This window comes from Salvelinus alpinus, chromosome 8, assembly GCF_045679555.1.
Source record: "Salvelinus alpinus chromosome 8, SLU_Salpinus.1, whole genome shotgun sequence".
In the NCBI taxonomy this organism is placed as follows: domain Eukaryota; kingdom Metazoa; phylum Chordata; class Actinopteri; order Salmoniformes; family Salmonidae; genus Salvelinus; species Salvelinus alpinus.
Window position 1 is genome coordinate 33,178,172 of NC_092093.1, and position 3,433 is coordinate 33,181,604.

Consider the following 3,433-nt stretch of genomic DNA (forward strand, 5'->3'; position numbering starts at 1 on the left):
CAAACAAAACGGCGTTAAAGGGATTCAGTCTGCTGTGAAGCGTTCATCCATGTATACGGGTAAGAGTCTAGCTACATTTTCAGATATTATACTTCGCAAAATTTGTCAGAAAGTTGTTTTCAATGCAAGTTCAAGTGTACTGTTAGCTAGCTAGCAAGCGTTACGTGTATGATCTGTGTAGTAGCTAATATTATTTATACCTCAGTCATTTGCATTGCTAGTTATAGCCTAACCCTAGCTAACATTAAACCTAGCTGGTTAGCTTTAGCTACCTGCAGATTCATACTACAGCATTTAATGCATGGTGGCTAGCTATGACAATCAGTTTGTATTGCTAGTAGTATGGTTTGGGATTATGAGTCATTGTTTAGCTAGCTAGCTACAGGTCTAAACAAAAGACTCCACTTCGCCAGATGATTACAAGACCCAGGTGTGTCTGGGGGATTATTATTGTATTTCATGAACATGTGTACATATCTAGACAATAGTGACCCATCCACTTAGCTAGATGTGGCTGGGGGGGGGTTATATAATTTATTTCACGTAACATCAATTTAGACAAGTGTGTCTGGTATAGGTGTGCAAACATGACCGTATTCGTAATCGTATCTGTAAATTGAAAGTAGACAGATCATAAAAAACACAAGTGTTTTAGTATGCCTAAATAGATGTTGGCTAAATACTATACCTCCCTGCACATTCTCACTGCAAAAAAGCTGCAGATTAGGAGCAGCGCAGGGAGGGGGTGTGTCTGTGTGTCCTCAATTTGCAGCAGGCAGCCAAGTTTGCTGTCACTCAGTCAGAATGTGCACTAGCGTTTCCATACCCTTGCCCCACTTGTTAGATATTATGCAGCCATGTGATTTATCATAGTAGCAGGCAGTAGCAATCTAAATGATCAGACAGAAAACATGCGAGGAAAAGTGATCAGGTAAAAATTTTAAGTGAGTGGACGGAGAAATACGGCTTCACTCTATCCAATCAGAGCAGCAGGATCAACGTACAGCCCACCCTTCTCTTTACAGACAGGCAAACTAGCCAGTTTAGTTATTTAAACCATGCAAATGACTGACGCAAAGACAGTATGGTTTAGAAACTCTGTGACTGACACATGAGAAACATGCTTCCTGGCACCCAAAGAAAAAATTATTCCAATCACAGATCATTACAAAAAATACTTGGATCATAATCATAACCAGAAAATGGCCCATACCCGTTACGATAATAATTTTGTCCGACTACTCAGCACACCCCTAGTGTCTGGGTAAGCATCATCTAATAATTATGAAATATTTGTATCTGTACACTTTCTATTTTTGATATTGATACTATGCAAATATGCATGTAACCATTTCACTGTACTGTTTACACCTTCCGCATTCTGTGAATGTGACAACTACACTTTGATTTTATATAGTGTGTCTTTACCAGAGACAGTAATGTGAAGAACAACATGACCTGCACCAAAGTCAGATTAGAATACAGGCCAAGGTCTAGATAGTGTTTTTTTACCTGGAGTTTTCCCTTATTGAAGGCTACTACTTTCACCACTTTTAGTCTTAATCTTTGGTTGTTCACTACACTACCGCACTCACTCTGTTTAGCACATGGCCTCACTTGTGAATCCTTAAAGAGATGAGTGGGGCTAAGGCTTAATAGGGTGTGAACAATGCTTAATGGTTGTCAACAAGAGATCTCCAGTAGCTGTACCAAAACATTCAAGGGCCATTTTCTCAAAAGTGGGATAACAAGTTTATCAACTTTCAACGCAGAATTACTTTCCCATTGTTCCTCAACTGCAGGGTATGATATATCATTTTGTAGCTCTGAGTCTCTACTTTTATCCAATGTAAAAAGCACAATTTAAGTTTGCTACATAAGACCGAATCGAGGAGGTCAGTCACATTAAAAACTGCAAACATTTCTTTCCACCCTATGGCAAAATGTGTAGAATTGCAGGAAATTAACTAAAGGGGTCCCCAAAACGCTAGGTGTGTATGGATGTAGGTATGCAGACCCATGAGCCACTGAGGCCCCTCAATGAGTTCTGATATTTTGTGGCCCCCACCCCCATCAAAGTTGCCCATCCCAGCTCTACAGGATGCACTCTGAATCTGGTGATAATGAAGAGTATGGGATTGCGTGTATATATAAATACAGGACAGGTATCTGGATACAAATGTAATTAGTTCAAAGTTCAATAGACACAAACCACTAGCTGAAAATATTATGCCTGTGCTGTACAGTGTCGTATAGGCCTAACTATAGTACACAGCGTGTCGTGTTCGAGGAACTAGCCGATTAAGCAAAACACTACAGCAAACACCGAAGCGAAACTAATTACACAAACCCAAAGCAGCCATACTCATTCTAGTAGACAATGCAATACATACATACATCTCACCTCTTTAATTTTTTCTCGTCTCTCTTTGGTTTCCGGATCGGAGGGCTCGTGCCCTGTTGCTCCGGGTGGCCGGACATATTCAATGACTGGTAGGTTATCGTCATCTTTCCCACCTTTACCGAGACCTTCCTTCAAAACTTTGTCCTTCTCGTTCTGTATATCTTGCTTTATCTCGTCTGGTCGTTTCTGGAGAGTGTCTTTGGCTTCAACCAAAGCCTTTTCGTGGTCCTTTCTAATCTTGGCTAATATCTTTTCGTCGGTCCCAACTACGATATTTGAATCACTATCCGTACCTTTTCGAGTGTTGGTTTCTACCGCGGACGAGTGGAAGAAAACTCCGCTGAGCAGCTTCGACGAATCCGGTAGGAAAAAAATAGCACCGAAACAAAGCGTAATAAAAGCGCTAAAAACTAATAGCAAAATGAATTTCTCTGTCAGTCTGAAAGAGGTCGGGCTGGAAGACTTCCTACTCGGGGTAGCTGTAAAAGGCAATAGAGTTGCTACTGGCATTTTCCTTGTCGTTCAAGAAACTAAAACAAATGAATTCAATTCTAAAATCGGCTTACGTCGCGCACAGTCTTAGCTTCCGTACAATAATATTAGCTATCCATTTCCCATATGTATATCAGATAAATTAATAATTTAGTATTTCGTAAAAGTTACTATTGAGCAGCGCGCTGCTGTTTCAACTGCCCATACTGGGAAAACATCTGCAAAAACTCTTCGCTCAGAACAGAACGGAAGGAATGGCAGCTATGCGCAATTGACAGCTCTTCTTGTCCAATGGCTTTGGTCTGCGCGTACAGTTAGCGAAATACAATTGTGGGCGTGTTGTTCGGACCCGAATGTGACAGTGACACTCTTGTTTTGATGTCTTGTTCAAACTTAATGGTCACTCATAAATAAAGACACATGCAGTGATCTAAATGATACAATATAATAAAAAGTGGTCATATAAAACGGTTCTAGAGTAGAGGTAGTCAGTCAATCACATCTCGGATGGATCTCGTAGTCGCACGGATTGTCTAC

General features: G+C 40.6%; 1 protein-coding gene across 1 annotated transcript in view; it reads right to left on the reverse strand.

Moving 5' to 3' along the window:
* Positions 1–3,185, reverse strand: part of LOC139582986 (mannosyl-oligosaccharide 1,2-alpha-mannosidase IA-like) — a 172,255-nt gene extending 169,070 nt beyond the window's left edge. Inside the window, exon 1 of the mRNA XM_071413551.1 lies at positions 2,405–3,185. Within this exon, the coding sequence (XP_071269652.1) occupies positions 2,405–2,914 (510 nt within the window). The 5' untranslated portion in view covers positions 2,915–3,185. The remainder of the gene's footprint in view (positions 1–2,404) is intronic.
* Positions 3,186–3,433: the final 248 nt, after the last annotated feature.